A 22,889-nucleotide genomic window follows, 5' to 3' on the forward strand; every position below is an offset into this window, starting at 1 on the left:
CGGCACTCGGGTGGCGCCAATTCAATTCAATTTATTTATACAGCGCCAAATCAACAGTCACCTCAAGGTGCTTTATATTGTAAGGTCGACCCTACAATAACAGATACAGAGAAAAACACAACAATCATATGACCCCCTATGAGCAGCACTTTGGCGACAGTGGGAAGGAAAAACTCCCTTTTAACAGGAAGAAACCTTTTTTTGTTTCTAAAAACACGATTTACAACCTGAACAGGTGATAAAGTGATAGATCTTTCAGCTCAATTCTAATCTGTAATCAAATGGAAAAGTCTCTTTTTAAAACTTGTTTTATTAGTTTTAATCTTTTAACTTTATGCATCAAGCAAACATTTAATTATCTGCAACATTCTCTGACTGGAAGAAATTAGTTTAATATTTAAACCTATTTTCTGCACATTCCAGCACATAAAATAAAATAATTTTTGTGTTTACACTCAGTCTTTCAAATAGATGCACCTCATTGTGTGTTGGTGTGGTCACACTGTCACACAGAGGAAATCCAAACGAGCTGCTGCCCCACATGGAGGACTTTCACCGTGTCAGGGTGATGTCTGAGCACGAGAGCAGCACGCTTTCGTATTATTGGAGGGTCTCGACCTTATAAAGAGCCTTGAGGCGACTGTTGTTTAGTGGTCGCTGTACATTCTTACTCTGAGCTCTGGGCTCATACGAGCAGCTTCACCTGAAATAAAGTAAAATCAGATTTATATCTGACCTGTCAAGACAGAGATCACGAAAAATACCAGAGCAACAAAAAGAAAAGTTGACCAAACGTAATTCCAGAAAGATGAGTTTTGTTTGTTTTTAAAAGAGAGTGAGTCCACAGAGCTGTAGCTCAGAGGGAGAGAGCTCCACGCTCTGTGGTCACAGTGGCAAAAGCCTCGTGTGCTGATCACATGACCTCACACAGGGCTGTAGAAGTTCAATAGTGTAAGCTGGTGCTGGTCCATGAAGAGCTCTAAAGGTCAGAAGCAGAATCTTTAAATGGACTCTGAATTCAGTGGGGAGCCACTGCAGCTGTATTAGCAGCACCTGTGAGTACCTGGAGGAGGCAACAGGACTTAATTTAGCAAAGTTTCTTAAGGGATCAAAGCAGGACTGAACCAGAGATTTGACATGAACATCCAAAGTAAGGCGGAGTCAAACGTTACCCCAAAGTTCCTGATAGACGATTTCACAAAAGGGGACCGAGAGCTTTCATTATGTTAGGCACAAATCTGTCAGGAGCACATACACCTGCTTCAGTTTTTCCTTCAGCCTTTAATGGGGTCTACAGTTAGAAACGTGGGTGTCTCTGCTCAGCTGATGGGAAGGAGCAGCTGACATGGATGCCTCCAAGGTCAGGCGTTTTTGGCACATTGACCCTTGGACAGACCCGGGACGTAACGGCTGGTTTGAGGAGGCCTCGGGGTCTGACCTGGAGAAGCTGGAGGAGGTGTTGGTTTGTGGTCATTCACAATAACCTGTGAGGTGATGAGCCCATGAGTTTAGTCTGTTCTGACTTCTCCCCCTGAGCAAACATCTCTCAGTGTAGCTGCTAACAGCTCCATAAGTGTGAGGCTGAGGAGAACATCCTTTCAAGTTCTCCGCTGCAGCTCCAGAGACACATGAATGTCTCACATGCAGAAAGATGCATGTCCTGGTCCTTTGACAAGGACTGTGCCAAACTTCACATGGGGGGGTTGTCAAGATAGCACCATGCCTAACTTTGCAGTGGAAATCCTGGAAAGGTGAAACCACTCCCTGAAGGCCGTCAGCATGACGATGCACCCTACGCCGTGATGGTCACATGTTCACAGTCAGAATACTTAATTAAAATGAATCACTGGGAAATTATACATGCTCCTCGTGTTATATGTTCCCGCCTCTTTCTGATCTGTGATGTAGACTTTGATCGTCTGCCTGCGTTTTAACAAATATAACGAAAATAAATGTTTTAAATGTTTGACCCAAAGTGTGCTGCTGGGTGAAGTCTGTCTGTGTGGAGCTCACGACACCGATAATAAACGAGACACAAACAGCTGATGTGCTCTGGTTGCAGCCCCCTAGTGGTCACAGCCTCGAACTACAGCTCCACCTTTTTCAGTGAGAATATTAATCTGTATGATGTCGTTCTGCTTAATTAAACAGCATCAAATCACAACAACAGTCGCTTCACTGTGCTTTATGTTGTAAGGTGGACCCTACAATAATGCAGAGAATGACCTTGTAGTACCATATCACCCTATCAGAGCACGTCGCTCTCGCTCTGCAGGCCTACTTGTTGTTCCTCGAGTATTTAAAAGTAGAATGGGAGGCAGAGCTTCAGTTTTCAGGCCCTCTTCTGTGGAACCAGCTTCCATCACTGTCCTCTGCTCTCATTTCTTCAGTTTTCACTGAGCTTTCAAAGATGACATGAGGAGGCTGCTGTTTATTCAGATCTTATTTTATTCATTTTGAGATGATTATTAAAAATCAACAGTTTATTGCAGCGGTTTCTTTTCACGATGTGAGAAACCTGAAGAATTAGCTCGACAGATAAGCACTGATTCAGTTTCCCATGTTTCAGTTTCTGAGTCAATTATCACAGAAAAAGGACTAAAATCCGTTTGTACAAACACAGCGAGGACGTTCATTCTTTCTCCTGGTATAAAAATAAGCTCTAAGTGCTTCACACACTGTAATACTGTCTCTGCTTCAGCGTGTTCACAGCTCAGTGTCGTCGATTAAACATTTAAGAATAAAAGTCAACACGAATCAACGACATCGCCTGACAGGTCAAAGGTCAATCGCCTCCTCAAAGCAAGCATGGAAACTCATTAAACTTTTATTAGAGGCATGAACCAGCTTTAGTAACTTTAGTTAACCGAGTGTTTAACTAAACCAGAGACTATAAACCCTGGTTTAGTTAGTGGCAGTGGAATGAAGGAAAGGTTAAAACAGATGAAAAACAATGACAGAGCGACGAGACGAGCATCACGGCATCAGCAGGTGTTTATAAAGCCTCAGAGACACCAGAACGAAGTCAGCAGCTCCACATCCACAAAGTAAGAGGAACCCACGGATCCACTCTAACAGCAGTTTCTGATCCAGCTTCTGTTGGAGATCATGAGGATTATGAACTGAGAGCACGTTTCAGCAGTACAGCAGTATTATAAGTGAATCATGTCACAGCTTTTTAAAAATGTCGGCTGAAACAAACTGAAACAGGAACTTAAATACTGGTCTCAGATTCTTAAAACACAAAAGCTTTCAGTAAAAAACCGAGCGACACGAAGGTGATAAAATGACTGAGCTACACTTCAATGCTGTAAACACGCTACGAGGAAAAAAAACGATCCAAACGTGAATTCAAACCGACCAATCACAGCCAATCACGGGCTGCCTAATCAATGACGAAGCCGTGGTTCGGATTACAGGAAGCTGGAGAGCAGAGAGCGACGCGTGGAGAAAGAAGAAGATGCTGACGAGTCTGAGACGTTTTCTGGCTTCCTGCGAGACTCAAACCGCCGAGTTCTGGAGAGTTTGGACCTCAGCGTGAAGGCGCATTCGATTCCTTTTGTTTGGGTTTGACTGAGCACTGGTATCTATAACGAGCCAATCAGATTTCATGTTGTACTTTCAGGAAGTTTGAAAAGAGCATCAAAGCATCCTGTGGGCGTTCTTCTTCTGAAACCGCTGCTCTAGAAAACACCGTATCCGTCAGTGTGGCGAGCCGCCACAGCGAAGGCGGGGTAGCCATCATAGGTGGTGTAGGCAGTCAGGTCCTGACCCAGAGATACGGCCTGCTTCAGCTGGGAGGCGACCGCCGTCGACGCCGGGCCCGCCAGCGCGTATCCTGCAGGGACACACAATGCAAACTCAGCACCGCCTGTTTCAGGACCGCAGCACAAAACTTTCGCTGTTCTGATCCCATCGAAGCCTTTTAGCTTCAGCATTTTTATAGGCTGTATATAAAAGATGGAGGTAGCCGCTGTGACGTCACCTCCTGGTTAGTGAAGTCTCTCGTCCTCTGCAGGAGGCGGAACGTTTTATTTTGAAAAATTGCAAGTCATCAGGAGAGAGTTCACTTACAATCACACAGCAGGCGCCCCCTGCTGGTCATCAGCACTCGCGCCATCTGGCAGGCTTTGAAGCCACGTCCATCTTTTATATACAGTCTGTGGTGTTTGGGCCTGCAGGTGAGCGTCTGTCAGCGGTTAGTTGAGTGAAGCGTTAGTCGGCTTTGGGTACGGACCTTCACATACCTGGGAAGGCTACTGCTGCCACGGCAGCCGCAGTCGCACAGCTGGCATCGGTGGCGCCCTCCGTCTGCACGCCGAGCGTCTGCAGGGTGTGTTCGGCCGCGTGAATTTTAGCCTCTTCTACGCCCGCGCACAGCTTAGCAGGGGTGAAGGGATGGCTGCCGAGAGATACGTGAACAGGTGGACAGTCAGCGCTGCGTCCAGCTGAACAGCAGGCAGGTGATCAGACAGGTGAGACGTGCTTACACGTTGGGGTACTGAGTAGCCAGAGCTGGGATGGTGATCTTGTAGAGGAAGAGCTGTCTCTGGTCAGGACCGATGGCCGAGTGCAGCTGATAGACCGGCTGACCCCAGTTATTCTTCTGACAGAGCTCCTCCAGGACCTGACGGAGAGACAGGAGGACAGACAGGAGGACAGAGAGACAGGAGGACAGGCAGGCAGGAGGACAGGTAGGAGGACAGGTAGGCAGGAGGACAGACAGGCAGGAGGACAGGTAGGAGGACAGGTAGGCAGGAGGACAGACAGGCAGGAGGACAGGTAGGAGGACAGGTAGGCAGGAGGACAGACAGGCAGGAGGACAGACAGGTAGGAGGACAGGTAGGCAGGAGGACAGACAGGCAGGAGGACAGGCAGGAGGACAGGCAGGAGGACAGGCAGGAGGACAGACAGGCAGGAGGACAGGCAGGAGGACAGGCAGGAGGACAGACAGGCAGGAGGACAGACAGGCAGGAGGACAGGTAGGAGGACAGGTAGGCAGGAGGACAGACAGGCAGGAGGACAGGTAGGAGGACAGACAGGAGGACAGGTAGTGTTGTAAAGACCCACCTTTAGCACATCCCAGCACACCCACTCACTTCACCAGATGCACCTTGTTTAGTTCTCTCACCTTTGATTGGGTGTGGTGCTTGTCCTTAATTGCACTCACCTGTCACACATTATATAAGGACTGCATTTACTTTTGGCTCACTCTTTCTTCACTCCCACACGGGGCGGCAGCAGAGGTGAGGTTCTGTTTAGGTTTTGTATTTTATGTATTGTTTAAGGTAATGCGTAACTTAAATCTGTTTTCTTTCAGCATTGGCAGTCCATGTGTGTCTTTCCTTCCTTCCTTCTTTGCTTTATTGATTCGAGAATTATTGATTTGAGAATAAAAGGAGACCCCTGTGAATGATTAGATGACTGCTTATTCTTATTCTAATCGGATGAGCCCATGATGCTGATTACTCAACCCTGAGCCTTCCTTTCCTTCATAACATGGTCCTCCGAGCCGGAGTAGTGTTAGCGTCATGGATTCACAGCAGCCATTGACTGAAGGTTTGAGACGTTCCAGTCGTGATAGTCGACCTCCCGCCCACCTGCAGCAGTATGAGGTTCAGTATCCTGGAAGTAGAAGAGCTACATGTGATACAGAGAGTCAAACCGAATGCCAGCACAGTGACAAAGACACACATGGGCTGCAGGATCCTGTCAGAGAGTCAGAAAGTCAACCAGAGACATCCCCTGCTCCATTACCCACCAACCAAGATGAGGTCATGAGGGAACTCCTGACAACGATGAAGGAGATTAAGCAATTTATGATTCAATCATCTCCTTCCCATTCTCGTAGCTCCAGATCTTCAATTCGCACTGTCTCATCTGATGCAATCAAATCTTCTGTATGCAGTTTACGAGCCAGTCCTCAAACACATCAACAACATGAGCAGCTCCCAGTGATTGATACAGCAACCTGTCAATCACCCTTCCAGCCCCCACAGATTAGCCGTCAGTCTGGCTTAGTTCCGGCTGCCAGCCCTCCTTTACCTAATTCAACCATATTAGATGCTGCAGTCCCTTCAACTGGCTTGCCTAGACCAGTCCTTGCTACAGAAGATGAGACTCCCTTTGATTTCCTGGCCTTATCATGGCAGGATCCCCACCAGATCTCATGTGGAGATCTGGTGGGGACCCTGTTCAACCTCTCATTTGCATATCTGACCACAAGCATTGCCCTCCTCTAGAGCAGCAACCAGCTACGTCCAATGCCTCACATGAACAGAAACCTTTGATACCTGTTACTGCTAGCTCGGGTCACTCCTCTAGCACGAGAACACATGTATATAAGCTTGAAGGTCCTTCGTTTCCAGACCTTAGTAGAGAAGACGAAATGCAATACAGGATGTTACGGATGGCCCTTACAAACCTTCTTGATCCTCATGAGACAGAGCACTTCAAATATCATGTCCTTCTTGATCACCTCAAAGTAGACCAAGCTAAACGATTAGCTCTTGCCTTTTCCTACGCTCCTGACCCATACACTCAAGCCATCAAAGCCCTTGATGAGCGTTATGGGCAACCAAGACAGCTGGCATTGAAAGAGCTAAAGAATATACTGGAACTGCCTCCTATCAGAGCAGGTGATGGTCAGAGTCTTGATAATTTTGCTCTTCGTGTACAGGCTTTAGTTGGGTTGCTTAGCACTATGGGAGAACAAGGACGTGCAGAACTAGACTGTGGCTCCCATGTTGATCGCTTGTTAGCAAAGTTGCCTGCAGAGCATTTCAGTCGCTTCAAACGGCACGTTTACAGGGAACAGGAAGAAATGACATATACCTTGCCTTTGTTCTCATCCTGGCTGCAAATGGAATGCAAGTGTCAACCCAGAAAGGCCAGTCCTGTTTCATCCTTCAACCAGCCACGACCTGCCCGTAAGTACACCTCTCCACTTACAACAATATTACATGGGGCAAATACATCTGATGATCTTGTACAGGCAGCACAACCGATCATAACAACTAAGGCAACATGTGCATATTGCCGCTCATCTGAACACCACATTAGTAAGTGTCCCGATTTCATTCAGAAGACAAAGGATGAGAAAATAAACTGGATAAAAGCAAACAAACGGTGTTGGCGTTGTGCTAGGACTCATCAGGCCGCAAAGTGTGACCTGAGGAAAGCATGTGCCACCTGCATGGGACGACATCTACAGATCCTATGTGATGTAAATAAGAGATCGACAACTGAAACTAATCCTGTAGTGAGGACACTGTACTTTGATAGACCTAGTGATTGTCCTAGTGTCCTTTTAAAGGTTGTGAAAGTGCTCCTGCGAAATGGCAAAAGAACAAGTACTGCATATGAAACATATGCAGTACTTGACGATGGCTCCCAGCGTACCATTCTTCTAATTTTTTTTTTATGTCCGATACCGATATGAATCTGATATAGTGTTTTTTAATCAATAAAACTGTTTTTTTTTATATCTTGCTGTATTTTGTATGAGTTCATACTCAAGTTTAAAAAACAAACACTAAAGCTATCCTGTTATACCTGTGTGTGAAAAACACACTGCACCCAAAATATTTTATAGTTCAGCGAAACTGATCTAATAAACTTAAACCTGCTCCATCCTCCATATTCTGGTATTTTAAAGAGTACTTAGCAGAAATATTAAGCAACCTAACTAACAGGGTTGCAAACTCTCAGCAAAAAAAATAAAAAAATAGTGAACCCCCCCCCCCCCCCCCCACCTCATGATGCTTAATCGACGTAATCAAATTTAATTTGATGCAGTGTGAAAAATGCACAGAAATAATTTTTATATAATTAAACAGATTCAACATCTTTCTTCAACAGAACTGCAGACTGCACAGATGGTTCCCAAAGGAAAAAGTACTACAGCTTACTAGGGTATATTAGACTTAACAGTTACTATATACAGTAATGGACTTCTATATATTTGACATCAGATTAAAACTTTAGGTGTTAGATTTAGATAATTATTTATAAAAAGCTCGACATTTTAAATGAGAATAAGAAAGAAAAGTATGTCTTTGTGCCCCCTTTTCCCTGTTCATACCCTATCGGCCCCCCTGGCTAAACTTTGCTAGATCCGCCCCTGCACAGTTACGTCAGCTGTAGAAAAAGATCCTGGTGTAGAAATAATATTAAATAAATTCTAACAACAGCTGATCAAGGTTAAACGTGCTGCTGTTGTTCAGCCGCTGGTTTCCTCTTTCTGGTGCAAAGTGAGACAAAAACAAAGAAGAGAGACGATCAGCTGATCATTGATCAGTTTATGATTGAAGTAGAAACAGGGGAGAGAGAGAGAGAGAGAGGCAGTCGCTCCATATATCTGTTGTTAAGCTTAACGCTGGAATGCTTTACAAACATTCAGAGATGAACTTACACACTTGCTTTACTTCTCTCTGGGAAAACTTCCTCGGAGATGAAATGCTGGTTTGAGGCTACAAATACACACAGCCGCTCTATCACGTGACCACACTGCTCCGACGTGCTACGTTATGAGCCGAGTTACGCCGTGTGGGAAGTTTTGTGAGGTGCTTTTTGATATTTAATGGATCGATTACATTTTTTATTTCTCTCCGATATCTGATCCAGTAATTTAGGTCAGTATCAGACCGACACCGATAGGTAATATCGGATCGGTCCATCTCTAGTTTGGACACACGGACGCAGGTACGTTCAGCCTCACCCACACACAGAGTTTTCTTCTCCTGGTAACACGACACGTCCAAACTGTCCAATCAGGTTCAACATGTGACTGTTACACTGTTATTAAAATTATTATGACATAATAGTTTCTGAACAGTCGCTCATTGAGGTCGAGCTCTAATAGATGTTAATTGTCTCCTACCCTAACCCTGTTTTTTAACCAGAAAATACCCCATCTGTTTAATTTGAACGTATATTGTGTACTCATAAAAAGTGTGTTGTTTTTATTCCTCCACCTTTGTGGTAAAAACATCCATGTTTACACAACATATGGTTTAATTACTGAACACATTCATTTACTTTCTTACTGTCATTTTAAACTGAATGCATCGAATTTTGGATTTCTTTTTACAACACAAAATTAAAATGTAACAGTTCTTCTAAACAACAAATATTTGTGACATTATTTTAAACTGTTCCAAAGAAAGAAAATCATGTTTACTCACAGGTACAGTTACACATACACTGAACAAAAATATAAACTCAACACTTTTGATTTTGCTCCCATTTTTCATGAGCTGAACTCAAACATCTGAAAAATTTTCTACATACACAAAAGACCCATGAATCTCAAATATTGTTCTTAAATCTGTCTAAATCTGTGTTAGTGAGAAGTTGTTGTTTGCTGAGATCATCCATCCCTCCTCACAGGTGTGTCAAGGTGCAGATTAGACAGCATGATTATTGCACAGGTGTGTCTGAGACTGCCCGCTCTGAAATATGCAGGTTGATCACAGCACAGTGCTGCAGATGTCGCAGCTTTTGAGGGAGCGTGCAGTTGGCATGCTGACTGCAGGAATGTTTACCAGAGCTGTTGCTTATGAAATGAATGTTCATTTCTCTGCCATAAGCCGTCTTCAAAGGCGTTTCAGAGAATTTGGCAGTACATTGAACTGGCCTCACAATCGCAGACCACATGTAACCACACCAGCCCAGGACCTCCACACCCAGCATGTTCATCTCCAGGATGGTTGACCAGGTGGAAACCAGCCTCCCGGACAGCTGCAGCAACAATTAGTTTGCATAACCAAAGAATTTCTGCAAAAACTGTCAGAAACCGTCTCAGGGAAGCTCATCTGCATGCTCGTGGTCCTCATCGGGGTCTGGACCTGACTGCAGTTTGTCACTTTAACCATCTCGAGTGGGCAAACGCTCTCATTTGATGGCGTCTGGCACGTTGGAGAGGTGTCCTGTTCACAGATGATTTTACTGTTCAATGATGGCAGACAGCTTGTGTTGCATCGTGTGGATGAGCAGTCTGCTGACGTCAACGTTGTGGATTGAGTGGCCATGGTGGCGGTGGATCCTGAGGACCATTGTTGTGACATTTATCCATGACCATCACCTCGTGTTGCAGCGTGATGATGCACGGCCCCATACTGCCAGGATCTGTACACCTGGAAGCTGAAAACATCCCAGTTCTTGCATGGCCAGCATACTCACCCATTGAGCATGTTTGGGGCGCTCGGCGTGTACGACAGCGAGTTCCAGTTCCTGCCAATATTCAGCAACTTTGCACAAGTGTTGAAGAGGAGTGGACCCACAGCCCACAATCAACAACCCGATCGACTCTATGCAACGGAGATGTGTTGCCCTGCATAAAGCAAAACTGTGCATATTTCAGAGTGGCCTTTTATTGTGGGCAGTCTAAGGCACACCTGTGCAATATTCATGCTGTCTAATCAGCACCTTGACACACCTGTGAGGAGGGATGATCTCAGCAAAGGAAAAGTTCTCACTAACAGATTTATGAAGATTTGAGATTCATGGGTCTTTTGTGAATCTACAGGGTGGGCCATTTATATGGATACAGCGTAACAACACAGGAATGGTTGGTGATATTAAAGTCCTGTTTGTGGCACATTAGTATATGTGAGGGGGCAAACTCCTCAAGATGAGTGGTGACCATGGTGGCCATTTAGAAGTCGGCCATCTTGGATACAACTTTTGTTTTTTCAATAGGAAGAGGGCCATGTGACACATCAAACTTATTGGTAATGTCACAAGAAAAACAATGATGTGCTTGGTTTCAACGTAACTTTATTCTTTCATGAGTTATTTACAAGTTTCTCTTTGTTCACAGCCATTGACATGTCGAAGAGGTTAACACGTGAGGAGCGGCTCGAAATCATTAACAGCATGTTGGGACTCTGGGATGGATTCTGGGTCATGGTGGGAAGATGTTCTGACACACTACCCAGAGCTTTCCCGAGCGGCACATATTGATTATTTTAGGACAAAGAAATCAGAAAAATATAATGCACTTAAAAGATTATGACAGTGATTTGGTTCAACGGCTGAATAAGGCATCTGCACTCAGGGAACATCTTGATTCGAGATATTTTCTTGGCTCACAGAAAGAACTCAGACTCCTGTTGCCTCATCATCGACCTCGATCTGCCAGTGTTAGCATCTAAATGTACATTATACATGTTACTGTTAATAAGAACCCAGCAAACACTGAACCAAGTAAGAGAAACTGAAATAAAACCATCACATCAGGAATCCACCCCCAGCAACATTTTTTTAAAAGACTGCTCGTGCTAAGTGTGTTACGCATACCCAGCGTCCCCTTAACGATAACAGCAGTTTTAATAAGACAAAACAAGTATTTAATTATGACGTATTAGAGTAAATATAAGATTCCCTCAGTAACACCTGTTATAATGCGATTACACTGAATTATCCATAAAAGCCCTTAATAATGATTTCATGCTATGTGAGTCATAAAGCTGTGATAAAGACAAAGAACAATATAACAGTTCACTATCATTCTAGAAAAAATAACATATGCAGCAGCGAGACAAAACTCAGTCTTTTTCATTACGTGGCCAGCAGGGTACATGTTTGGGGTTTTCTTCTGTAAGTGATGCCTGTGAGAACAAGACAATCAGCAGGCTGAAAGGAGCTGCTGAGGTTGGGCCATCGGGTACCACAGAGGACCTTCTGAGGTCTGGTAGAGTTCAGGGATGGGAGGAAGCTGCTATTACAGGGCCGACCGGCAGCATGGTAGGCAGGTTTTATCTCGCTGGTGCGTGAAATAATATCCCAGCACCAAAGATGTAAATGTTTGCTTGATAGAATGAAGCTAAAGGTATTTTTTGAAAGCATGATACTCAATGTTTTTAACTCTGTGTGACGGACTCTGCTGCTCTAATTAAAATGGGCGTAGGGCAGCATAGTTGGATGTGTAATAGACATAGAGGCCTGGGTACACAGCCTCTGTGAAGGTGGTGCGGAAGGTGTGGAGGTGACTCAGTGTGTTATGGGAGACTTTGTAGAAAGACAGAGTGCCAGCAGGCCAATCAAGAAACACTCCGACTCTGCTGCAGCCGGTACTGGGAAGACTTTCGCTCCACACTTTACCGTTATGGTAAGCATTGAGCTCTTGCTCGTACACACCAAAATACCAGGATTTGGTGTTAGAACCGAGCCCTGCCTCGTCACTCTTACCCATCCTTACAATGCTTTGGTACGTAACAGCTACACCAACGTTATTACTAGAACCAGTACTCCACTCCACTTCCCAGTAATGGCGCCCAGTCAGCCCCTCCCTGCACAAAACCTGAGTCTTTGTATCAAACCTCTCAGGACAAGCAGAATACGTCTGCCATGCTCCACACGTTGCCTTCTTGTTGTCCTCAGACAGAATCAGGTAGTTGTTTGCAGTGTTTGGGTCCAAGGTGAGATCACAGGCGTCTGAACAAGAGGGGAAAAAACAACCGTTCGTTACCACACAGTCCACTTTACAACAGCACACTCACATCCAGCACATTGTTTAGAGGAGTGGGGTCTAGAGCAGGGGTGGGCAATCTCAGTCCACGAGGGCCGGTGTCCCTGCAGGTTTTAGATCTCACCTTGGGTCAACACACCTGAATCACATGATTAGTTCATTACCAGGCCTGGAGAACTTCAGGACATGTTGAGGAGCTAATTTAGCCATTTAAATCAGCTGTGTTGGTTTGAGGACACATCTAAAACCTGCAGGGACACCGGCCCTCGTGGACTGAGATTGCCCACCCCTGGTCTAGAGGCTTCTTGTGGTGAGATTTGGGATTGCAAATTTACCCTGGCCTTTTGTATCAGGCATGTAGGAGAACCAAGAAGCCACCAGGTTTCAAACATGGTGTCAAAGTTAAGTCCTGCATTTAATCTGATGTCCACTCAGCAGGTTTTGTTTTAAAGGCAGCACACTCACAGTGAATACGTTTGTCTCCTCTTACTAATATTCTGTTACTGATGAAGATATTACTGATAACTGCATCACAGTGTCTGAAGGTATAATCAGTACTTCACCTTTGGTGCTTAAAACTTTGAAAAGTACTGAGTATATCTGATATTTTCCCACTTTTGTAAATTTATATATACACCGATGAAAGTTCCTAACATTGACAATCTATTGAATTAACTCCTAGAAAAAGTCCAGCCAATCACCTTATCATTTTCCACTCGTCCCCGGGTTAGTAGCATTGCATATATTTTTGCTGCACATGAAAACAAATAGGTAAATATGGACTTACACCAGAGGAGTTCTTGTCTGTCTTTCACAGAAGCGACATCAGGAACAGCAGGCTTTGAAAACTCTTCAGTGACCCGACGGCCTCTCCTATCGTGGTAGATGGTTGCTCCTTTGTACTTCTTATTTGTTTCTGATGCCACAATGAAGCTAAACCTGCTGCTGCTCTTCAGGCCTTTGGTGATGCTGCAGAACTCTTCAGCTTTCTGTCTCAGGTTGGCTACCACTTCAGCTGAGAAGAACCAGTGGTCTTTTGTTGGTGGAGTGAAACTGTCATGACCACGCAAGTATTTGTACATCTGGTCCAGGTAGGGGTCGTCAGTTTCCACAGAGGTGAAAACAAAGCTCAGGACATCGTCTACATCCTGAGCAAGACTCACTCTGTCGAACTCGGACTCATCTTTAGTGATTTTTATCCCCTTCATTGCTTCCACACAGGACCTGATGACGTTGATTTCTCTCTCTGTATTATCTAACCACTTGTCTAAGTTCTCCAGACTGAATGGTGACTTCTCCTGGTCGTCTAAGAGTTTCTCCAGTGAACTGTCTTCTTTACCCTCAAGAATGGAAGGGAATGTCTCCATCATAGCCTGTCTCAGCTTTTTTCCACTATCTTCACAGAGGTTTTGGAAACGCTTCAACTTGTTGAGAATCTGTGGAAAACTCTGAACCACGTCTTCATCCAGAGAGTCATTGCATCTCATTTCCATTTCTTTGATGATTTCTAGAGCATTCTCAGCTTTCCTCAGTAACCCGACACAAATCTCTCCCTTCATCTCTTCAGCGGTTGGGTCCAGTTTCTTCAGCGGTGTCAGCCACACTTTGACAGGAACTGTTTTCTCTCCATTTCCTCCAAGGAGCTTTGGAAGCTGTGAGTAGGTCTTCACTGCATCTTCAAATGTTGAAGGGTTGCTGTCGAGAATGAAGTCTCCGTAGAATTTGCAGGTGAATTTATCAGTCACAGCTTTTTCTTCTTTACTCAGCTTGACGTCAACCTTTGCCTCAGAACTATATACAATGATCATCTTAACTGCTGCCTGCATGCGGTCCTTCGTCTGCTGAACACTGCTGCTCTCCAGCTTCTCGCTGTCAAACACAAAGAAAGCATGTGCCCCATATTGGATGCCTGTGACTACGTGTGTTGCGTTGCTTTTCTTAATGACGTCTTGTATTTGTGTGGTTTTTGCTTCAAGGTGAGTCATTGCCAGCCGTTCAAATGCAGTCGTAGCTTTGAACTGAAGCGTCACTCTGCTCTGGTTCTTGAACTTCTTGTTGTCATTCAGATAGCTGCAAGACCCACTCTTTTCAGTCAGTCCACACAACCAACTAGTTTTAGAATATGTATCTACATCCAGCAGAGAAGACTTGGTCTCAATGGAGTCTGATGTAGTAATTTCGTAGGTGGTGCTGGCCTGATTCTGCCTAGTGCTGTACCTTTTAATCGTTTCTCTGTCCCACAGCGTGAAATCTGCAGAAAACACAAAAAGGAAATGTTTTTTTGAAAAAATTATTAACGTTTCTGTTGATTCAGTAAGAATAAAGCCGATGAGCCACGCCATGCAGATATGGGAAAGAGTTTTTGGAGCTAGGGTAAGGAGTGAAGTGATGATCAGTGAGCAGCATTGTGACTTCATGCTGAAAAAGAGCTACAGATGGCCTGTGGCACTGACTTCCCAAGTCATGCACCAGTACCCCGGAAAGACTCATCCTGCACCAGCTCCGAGCCATCAGACCGCATCAGGATCACCTTCAGTTTGCATACCAGCCCCGACTCTGCGCTGAGGCCACCATCATCTACCTGCTCAATCGTGCCTACACCCATCTGGAGCACTGTGAGGGTCGTGTTTTTGACTTTTCCAGTGCTTTCAACACTAGCTGACAGCGATGCAGGTGGATGCTGCTCTGGTGTCCTGGATTGTTGCTACCTGTTGTTACAGGAAGACCACAATATGTGCGTCTTCCACAGTGTGTGTCTGACAAGGTGATCAGCACCACAGGGGACCGTCCTCTCCCCCTCCACCCTCTACACCACTGCACACAGACCTCTATCATCAGTAGGGTTTCTGATGACTCTGCGGTGGTTGGATGCATCAGTGAGGGTGATGAGTCAGAGTACCGCAGCTCATCTGCAGCTCAACGTGGCAAAGACCAAAGAACTGATTGTGGACTTTAGGAGGACCAGGAAACCTGTGACCCCTGTTTCAATCCAGCGTGAGGACGCTGTGGAGGACTAGAAATACCTCAGAGTGCACATAGATAATAAACTGGACTGGGTTAAAAACACCACTGCCCTCTACAGGCAGGGCCAGAGTCATCTCTGAGGTCCTTCAACATCTGTCAGACAACACTCAGGATTTTCTATGAGTCTGTTGTGGTCAGTGCGATCCTCTGTGCTGTTGCACGCTGGGCCAGCAGGTCGAGGGTTGCAGAAGCCGACAGACTCAAACTGATCACAAGGCCAGTAATGTTGTGGGGGGGGGGGGAGCTGGTCTCCCTTAGGGTGGTGTCTGAGAGGTGGATGTTGTCCAAGATAAAGACAATACTGGACAATACCTCCCACCCACTCCATGACATGCTGGGCAATCACAGGAGCATGCTCAGTGAGAAGCCGAGATTACCCATAATGCACCACAGAACGACCATGATCATTGATTGATGGTCTTTGATCAGTGATCTTTGATTAGAGGTTGTTGATCTATGATCGTGACAATTTGCATACTAATGATGAAGGAGCTGACCTTCCAGCCCATTGTTCCTGGGCTGGTTTCAGTCATACAAATGTCCTGTTTATAAGGTTGAAACCTGCAGTCAGCTGAGACTGAAGACGTCACCTGATGATGATGAAACGTTTCTCCCACTGAAAATATCCAGATGAACAGAATCAAGCTTTTGGGTCATCTCACAGTTCTTGTGTTTAGTGCTGTCAGCTTCTGACAAGAACTTCTCATTTCTGCTGTTCAATACCGAAGAAATGTAAACTTTTTAAAATGATGCCAGACTGCAAAACTCTTAGCTGTGTCTCTAATCAAACCTCTGTCACCTCAGCAGCATCAGGTAACGCTCACCTGCTGATTCATGGTTTTCTTAAGTTTTTGTTCTACTGCAGAATATTTTCAAGGTTATCTGCTATAAAAAGTGAGGAGAATCTCCTTCATGTTTTTCTGTGTTTTATCCTCAGTTACTTTGACACAAAGGCCTCTGCTGCGATGCTCACACCTCTGATGAAGTCTCACAGTGTCAGCTTTGGTTTATACGTATCCACATTTTTATATCTATGTGATATTTCTGTCTGAGTCAAAACTGAATCAACTCACGACTTTGTGAATCTGACTCGAATCAGTTATAGAAATAGAAATCGATAGCAGCCCTGTGATAGGGTGCCGAGAAAGGAACTGCAGTACCAATGGAAGCTTGTATGGAGTTTTTTAAAGCCTGGTTTAAAAACAGGTTTAGATGTGATGTTATAATCCAGGGGTGGGGAACTCCAGGCCTCGAGGGCCGGTGTCCTGCAGGTTTTAGATCTCACCCTGGGTCAGCACACATGAATCACGTGATTAGTTCATTACCAGGCCTCTGGAGAACTGCAAGACATGTTGAGGAGGTCATTTAACCCTTTAAATCAGCTGTGATGGATCAAGGACACATCTAAACCCTGCAGGACACCGGCCCTCGAGGCCTGGAGTTCGACACCTGTGCTATAATCAGTGTCTATGAGCAGTTAGGCCTATATATATTTGGACACTGATAAAAGTTTTGTTTTTTAACTGTTCACTGAAGCATATTCCAATTATAGCTTTAAAATGGACATGGGCATAATGTGCAGACACTCAGTTTTACAGCACAGTACTGCAGCTTTCATTCCAGGATATCCACATTCAAACTGTCCTGGTGTCCTGGTTCGGAGTCTGTGGACTCCGTGTTCATGTTTAAATTTATTAATATTCTGTGGTTTTGTTTATTTTGGGCTGTTTGTAATTATCTCTAGTGTTTTGTGTCCTCTGTGCTCTCCTGTTCCATGTTTCATGCTCCTATGTTCTGTCTCCCCAGTCTGTGTTAAGTTTGCGTGTTTTGTTGGGGTGTTTCCTGTTTTATTTTGAAGGTCCGTTTCTCTTGTCAGTGTTTGTAGTTTTGCTTCCCCTTGTCTCGTTATGTCCAGTTAATCCCAGTCGTGTCTCCCTCCTGTCTTCCCTGATTGCCCTGTGTGTATTTCAACCCTGTGTTTTCTTGTGTGCTCTGCAGGTTTGTTTGTGTATTTCCCCGAGTCTCCCTGCATCTCCTTTTCAGGGCTGTTGCTGTTAGTTTTCTTCCGTTTAGGTTATCCTCGGGTTCTGTTTCATGCCTACTGCGTTTCTATTTATTTCACCTCCCTAATAAAACTCACTTGCATCTGAAAGCTGCCTGCATCTTGGGTCCTTCATTAAACTCCACACAGCTTGCCCTGCTAGTCGGGACACCTGGTGCCAGGTGTACTTGTGGACATCTTTAAGTTTGAACATATCTCAGGGTCTTGCTCTCAAGTGAGGGGAAAGGTGAGCGGGAAATGGACAGACGGATTGGTGCTGCAGCTGGAGTGATAAGGATGCTACACTGTCACTGGTCCGAGAGAGCTGAGCGTTAAAGCGAAACTGACGATTTACCAGGTGATTCACATCCTTCCCCTCACCTACAATCATGACTTTTGAGTAGTGACGGAAAGAACAAGATTGTGATTACAAGTTTAGAAAATACGGCCTAGTGCAGCAGCGCCGCCGGGCCCCACAGAGCCCGGGACAGCCCACCCGACCCCACCACAGAGAAAACTGCACCCACCCCATCATCCACTCATCTTCCAGACTACACAAGACAATAGACGCCCAGGCTGAGATGTTCCTCCCCCTCTCCTGTATCTTCCCCTCCTGCAGAGAGAGGTCCTGAAGAGAGGAAAGCTCCTGCAAGATGTGACAACCTCCCCCACCAGTTGAAGAGCCCCCCAGGTGGCTCGATGCACTGGCGGCACCCTGCGCCAGGGCCGGGCCCCCATACACCCACAACCCCAGCAACATACCAACCAGGACCCAAGCCCCCGAGGCCCAGCCAGGGCCCCAGCCCAGAGACAGAGCGCCCCCAGAACCTCACGCCCGTCCCGGACCCACCCAGGGGCAGCCAGGCTACCAGGTCAGTCACCCACGTCCGTCAGCACAGACCCTCCCCTCTTCCCGCTGCACGCAGCCACGAGGAAACCGTCACCAAAGAGCCAACAGAGCCCTTAATAGGCCATGACCGCAACCCCAGGTTGAGCCCCCCAAGGAAAATGCTCCTGGGGAATCCCCCAACGCCCCAAACCTGTCCCTACCCCCACACCAATCACAACAGTGAAGGTGGGACCAAACTATGACCCCCCACCCCCACTAGGTGATGGAGCTGATCAAAGGAGCCCAGAGCAATTGATCTGATGTGGTGGCAGAGGCTGTATCGAGACTAATGTAATCTAATAGATAATTTCTATAATGGTTAGAATTAAGATTATTTTTATTTTTCCAGTTCATGAGGACTGTTTTCTTGGCTATGCATAGGGCAGTGAAAACCATATGGGCTATATTCTTATCTGTAGTGACATTATCTAAGCTGCCCAACAAACACACGAAAGGGGAAGTTGGAATGTTACATTTCAGACACTTTGATAAGTCTTCACATATCTCGCGCCAAAACTTCTGAACTGGTGGACAGAACCAAAGAGCGTGGATATAATTGTCCGGTGAATTGGTTTGGCAGTGTGAGCAGTTGTTGGTAGACGTAAAGCCCATCTTGAACATCCGATGACCTGTATAGTGCACTCTATGTAGTATTTTGTATTGAATTAATTGAAGACTGGGATTTCTAATTAAATGAAAGGTTTTTAAGCAAATCTGAGACCAGAAGTTTTGGTCTAAGTTAACTGATAAGTCCGCTTCCCATTTTGCAATAGGAAGTGATATTGATTCATCTGTTTTAGAAAGTATTCTGTATATTTTGGACAGTATTTTGGGGGTTTTAAGAGTAAGAAATTGAACCACACTTGGTGGTGTTTGTAGTTCAACTTGACCCAGTTTACATTTATTTTTTACTATGGATTTAATTTGTTGATATTCTAAAAAGCTTTTCTTGTTGATCCCATATTGTGTAACTAGTCTGTCAAATGAAATAAATGCTGTTCCTGCTAATATATGTTCTACATATTTGATTCCTTTACCACTCCAATCTGGAAAGTTTATCATATTATTGTTTTGTAATATGTCAGGGTTGTTCCAGATAGGTGTACGTTTGCATGGGATTAATGAAGACTCTGTCAACTTCAGAAACTCCCACCATGCTGTCAGAGAAGAGCTGATGTTGATGCTTTTGAAGCTTTCATGTCGTTGGATGTTTGAGCTGATAAATGGTAGATCTGAAATCTCTAGATTATTGCAAAGTGCTTGTTCTACATCTAGCCAAGGTTCGTCTAAGAGGGTAAGTTTTAGCCATCCTGAGATAAACTGAAGCCTGTTGGCTAAGAAGTAGAGATGGCACGATACCACTTTTTTATGTCCGATACCGATACCGATATCATAAATTTGGATATCTGCCGATACCGATATGAATCCGATATAGTGTGTTTTTTAATTAACAAAACGTTTTTTTAATATCTTGCTGCATTTTGTATAAGTTTATACTCAAGTTTAAATAAATAACAACACTAAAGCTATTCTGTTATACCTGTATGTAAAAAATACACTGCGTCCAAAATATTTCATAGTTCAGCAACACTGATCAATCTAATAAAGTTAAACCTGCTCCATCCTCCCTATTCTGGTATTTTAAAGAGCACTTAGAAGAAATTTTAAGCAACCTAACTAATAGGGTTGCAAACTCCCAGCAAAAAAAAAAAAAATAGGGAACCACCCCCCCACCCTCCAGCTCATGATGCTTAATCGATGTAATCAACTTTAATTTGATGCAGGGGGAAAATGCACAGAAATAAATTATTTTTCAAGAATAATTAAATAGATTCAACATCTTTCTTCAACAGAACTGCAGACTGCACAGATGGTTCCCAAAGGAAAAAGTACTACAGCTTACTGTATATTAGACTTAACAGTTACTATATACAGTAATGGACTTCTATACATTTTACATCAGATTAAAACTTTGGGTGTAAGAGTCAGATAATTATTTATTAAAAACTAGACATTTTAAATGAGAATAAGAAAGAAAAGTATGTCTTTGTGCCCCCTTTTCCCTGTTCATGCCCTATCGGCCCCCCTGGCTAAACTTTGCTAGATCCGCCCCTGCACAGTTACGTCAGCTGTAGAAAAAGATCCTGGTGTAGAAATAATATTAAATAAATTCTAACAACAGCTTATCAAGCTTAATAGTGCTGCTGTTGTTCAGCCGCTGGTTTCCTCTTTCTGGTGAGAAGTGAGACAAAAACAAAGAAGAGAGACGATCAGCTGATCATTGATCAGTTTCATGATTGAAGCAGCAGGAGAGAGAGAGAGAGAGAGAGAGAGAGGCAGTCGCTCCAGGTATGGTTGTTAAGCTTAACGTGGGAATGCTTTACAGACATTCAGAGATGAACTTACACACTTGCTTTACTTCTCTCTGGGAAAACTTCCTCATAGATGAAATGCTGGTTTGCTAGCAAGGCTACAAATACACACAGCCGCTCTATCACGTGATGCACACTGCTGCTACGTGCTACGGTTATGAGCCGAGTTACACCTTGTAGCAAGTTTTGTGAGGTGCTTTTTTGATATTTAATGGATCGGATTACATTTTTTATTTCTCGCCGATATCCGATCCAGTAATTTGGGTCAGTATCGGACCGATACCGATACGTAATATCGGATCGGTCCATCTCTACTAAGAAGTAGTGCTGAAAGTTAGGTAGTTCTAATCCTCCTTTATTCTTGGTCTTTTGTAGTGTTTTTAAGCTTATACGTGGTGGTTTCTCTTTCCAAAGGAATGTGGACATACATGAATCTAGAGATCTGAACCAATCTTGTGGCGGTTTAGTTGGGATCATTGTGAATAAATAATTTATTTTTGGTAAGACCATCATTTTTATAGTGGCAACCCTTCCCATGAGTGATATGGGTAGACATTTCCACCTAGCCAGATCACCTTCTACTTTCTTTAAAAGTGGGATATGGTTTAATTTAGTTAGATCTGCAAGCTTGGGAGTGAGGGACTTTATATATATATATATACTTTATTATATGCAACCTGAATACATAATAAAGCTACAGACCTTTCAGCCCAATTCTAGTTTTTGTGCATAATCCATCATATAAAATATAATCAAATGAAAAAGTCTCTTTTTAAAACTTGTTTCATTAGTTTTAATCTTTTAACTTTATGCATCAAGCAAAAATGTAATTATATGCGACTGTCTTTGACTTGAAGAAATTCTTTAACATTTAAACCTGTTGTCTGCATATTCCAGCACATAAAATAAGAGAAGGATCTTTTGAGTTTGCACTCTTTCAAATAGATGCAAGTCAAACATAGCAGGAAATAAATAAAATCAACGACTCAGCAGGCTTACAGGAAAGTAACAGTAATCTAATTACTTTTTTGCAATAGTAATCCCTTACTTTACTCGTTATTTGAAAAACATAATTGGATTACCGTTATGCATTACTGCCCTTCTCTGGTGCTGTCACAACTAATACCAGTAACAGGCTCCAGTATGACAACACTGATGAAGAAATGTGCCACAGAAGACTGAATGTCCAGAACCTGATTTTCCATCCATTTTATTCCTGCTATATTTATGACCGTGTGTCTGGATCCTGCCCAGACCTGCACTCTGCTGCATTTGATAAAGACTCTGTGACACAGCAGCTATTAAAACAACTGCTTCATTTATTCATTCAACAGGCTAAAGGAAGCCATCTGTGCCACTATTCAGAGTCAAGGTATAAAGACGCCCCTGCAGAAGTGATTCCAGTGAGTAATTCATTCATTCATATTCACACTTACCTGTGTTCAGTTTATCTCTCCTTGCATCGTAGAGCATCCCCAAAGCAAAGGGACGACTCAAAGCAGCGACCGTCACCTGATCTGAGGCCATGTCTCCAACCTGAGAGAAACAATCCAGCAAAATGCATCAAAACCAAATATTTATTTATTTATTTCCAAACTGGTCGTGCAGCACAGTTCACTCGCATTCTTTTCAAATTAAAAACCATCTAGAGCAGCACACATTGATCCACATTCATGTTTTGTTCTGATCTTGGTGACATCACAGCACGATGGTTGCAGCCGTGGTCCTGAAACAGGTTCCTGCATCAGTCAGTGTTTAAATCTTTAAATGGTTTTGATCTCATTAGACAAAATTTGCAGATCTCAGTGAATCTCTTGTGACTACAAAACACATTTTCCAAACTGATTCATATCTCCGGCACATCCTCCAGGTCGTTCTTAAACACAAAACTGCTCACTCGAGACTGATGAGATGAACCTGATATAATTCCGAGGATGATTCCTCAGGTAGATAAAAGAGGAGGAGGAAGATCACATGGACAATAAGATGCTTACATGTCTCAAAATATGATTTATTCATGTGAAAAGTGTCCTCTTCCTCTTTCTGCACACACAAAGTAATGTTTCCATTCCACCTGCTTTTGTCTTATTA

The 22,889-nt window shown here is 44.0% G+C and overlaps 1 protein-coding gene and 1 long non-coding RNA gene across 2 annotated transcripts; both read right to left on the bottom strand.

Annotated features, from left to right (window-relative positions):
• Window positions 1-2,399: 2,399 nt before the first annotated feature.
• LOC148101863 (uncharacterized) lies at window positions 2,400-4,630 on the bottom strand. The gene is made up of 3 exons (XR_015719430.1): window positions 4,491-4,630; window positions 4,248-4,402; window positions 2,400-3,838 (listed from the first exon to the last, which is right to left on the bottom strand). It is a non-coding gene; the product is annotated as an uncharacterized LOC148101863 (long non-coding RNA).
• Window positions 4,631-11,896: 7,266 nt separating this feature from the next.
• On the bottom strand, window positions 11,897-22,325 carry LOC102796276 (neoverrucotoxin subunit alpha-like). Its single transcript, XM_006793375.2, has 3 exons — window positions 22,235-22,325; window positions 13,260-14,723; window positions 11,897-12,438 (listed from the first exon to the last, which is right to left on the bottom strand). The coding sequence occupies exons 1-3, from the start codon at window positions 22,323-22,325 to the stop codon at window positions 11,897-11,899; spliced, it is 2,097 nt and encodes a 698-aa protein (XP_006793438.2).
• Between the last annotated feature and the right edge of the window lie 564 nt (window positions 22,326-22,889).

Source organism: Neolamprologus brichardi, chromosome 8 (assembly GCF_056152115.1).
Source record: "Neolamprologus brichardi isolate AB-2024 chromosome 8, ASM5615211v1, whole genome shotgun sequence".
In the NCBI taxonomy this organism is placed as follows: domain Eukaryota; kingdom Metazoa; phylum Chordata; class Actinopteri; order Cichliformes; family Cichlidae; genus Neolamprologus; species Neolamprologus brichardi.